The sequence below is a fragment of the Aplysia californica genome, unplaced genomic scaffold (assembly GCF_000002075.1).
Source record: "Aplysia californica isolate F4 #8 unplaced genomic scaffold, AplCal3.0 scaffold00168, whole genome shotgun sequence".
NCBI classification, from domain to species: domain Eukaryota; kingdom Metazoa; phylum Mollusca; class Gastropoda; order Aplysiida; family Aplysiidae; genus Aplysia; species Aplysia californica.
In genome coordinates, this window is record NW_004797438.1 from 389874 (window position 1) to 391392 (window position 1519).

The 1519-nt window shown below is 39.6% G+C and overlaps 1 protein-coding gene across 3 annotated transcripts in view; it reads left to right on the top strand.

Moving 5' to 3' along the window:
* Window positions 1-259: 259 nt before the first annotated feature.
* LOC101862580 (glycerol-3-phosphate phosphatase) overlaps window positions 260-1519 on the top strand; it is a 14958-nt gene continuing 13698 nt past the window's right edge. The window contains exon 1 of one of the 3 annotated variants that reach the window (XM_005097942.3): window positions 260-716. In XM_005097942.3, coding sequence (XP_005097999.1) covers window positions 476-716 — 241 coding nt within the window. In that variant the 5' untranslated portion in view covers window positions 260-475. The remainder of the gene's footprint in view (window positions 717-1519) is intronic. The other 2 variants (XM_035969670.1, XM_005097941.3) reach the window with 2 other exon arrangements.

Below are 1519 nucleotides of genomic sequence, written 5' to 3' on the forward strand. Positions count from 1 at the left end.
TTTCCTCTCTTTTTACCCCCCCTCCCTTTCTCTTTCTTAATAAATAGATCTAAATCTAGCCCATATATTAATTATTATGACTGCGTGTGGGAGTTCATGTCCAGCCAAGCCTAAACGTCGAAGCACAACTCTCGTTTCTCATGCCGACAACGTTCCAGGTTTATAGCACTCATGGAGTGCGATTTTTTCTTTATTTTTACTTCAGTTAAACATGCAACAACAACAACAAAAGTAAAATATAACTCATTAATTATTTTAGAGATACATGTACAAAGCAGCACGATCTTCAACAATGAAAATCCCGGAAAACGCTGCTACTGGGAAACCAGTAGGATAATAGGATTGTTGATTGTGACATTGTACGACCCAGGAATGTCCGTCCGTCTGACGTCTGTGCGAGGAAGTGACCGATACGCGATTTCCTTTTCAGGAGTGTTTATGCAGTTGAACCCGCCCCCAAAGATTTTACTGTGTCATGGTTAGCTTGCTGCGATTTCAAACCACACTTTTGACGAACGGTAGAGCTACCCTTTCGTTCACTTTCAAGAGCACGATCTTGAACTGGAAACCATTAATTCCCTTGAATCATTCACTCTTCAGATTCGAAAGAAAACAGTTGTCGTCTCTGAGTTCTTCGAACATGGCACAGCTGATCAACGAAGCGAAAGCGAAAGATCTCATTGAAAATGTGGACACTTTCTTGTTTGACTGTGACGGTAAGTTATTTGTGTGTTTCTGTATATAGATCTAGACAAGTGATATGAATAGACTTAAAGAAGGGTTTCTGGAGTTAGATCTTGATCTAGATATCTAGATCTAGCAGTTGGGTCTTTTGGCTTTATTAGTCAAGTGGCAAGGGGAGTCTGCTTTTTTAACTTTTACTTTTGATGTCAACTGTCAACTAGACTCTAGATTCTAGATCTAGATTCTAGATATCTAGATATCTAGATCTATATCTAGATATCTAGAATCTAGATCTTCTAGATCTAGATCTAGATCTAGATCTGGAATATAGACCATGACGAGGACAAGATGTACATTTCTAGATATAGATACTAGATATCTAGATAAGAGATAGATCTAGATAGAATAGATAGAAAGGTCTTCTCATCTTTTCAAGATCCTAAGTTGACCAAACCAGTGTGGGTAACAACACAGTAACAAAAATCAAATATACATTATGTGTGTGTAAGTTTTAAAGTTGGCAGGCTACGTACGTTCACAGCGCCCTGAATGCAGTTTGCAGGCACTGTTGAGGCTACGTTCATGGCTTCAAGCTTCGTTTAGACGGAGCGTCCACTGCCGGTTTTTAAGTAAGCTGGTTTTAGTCAGTGACGTAAATATTTTGGCCTGTTTTTAAAAGCGTTCCATTCCATGAGATGAAGGAAAACGAAGCAGTGGTCCTTTTCTGATCAACCATTCGTCGTTTTCCCTTACACTTACACTGAGCTCTGGCTCAAAGCTCGCCAGTGTAAGGGAAAACGACGAACTCTCAATTACGCAACAACGCATTAGGATA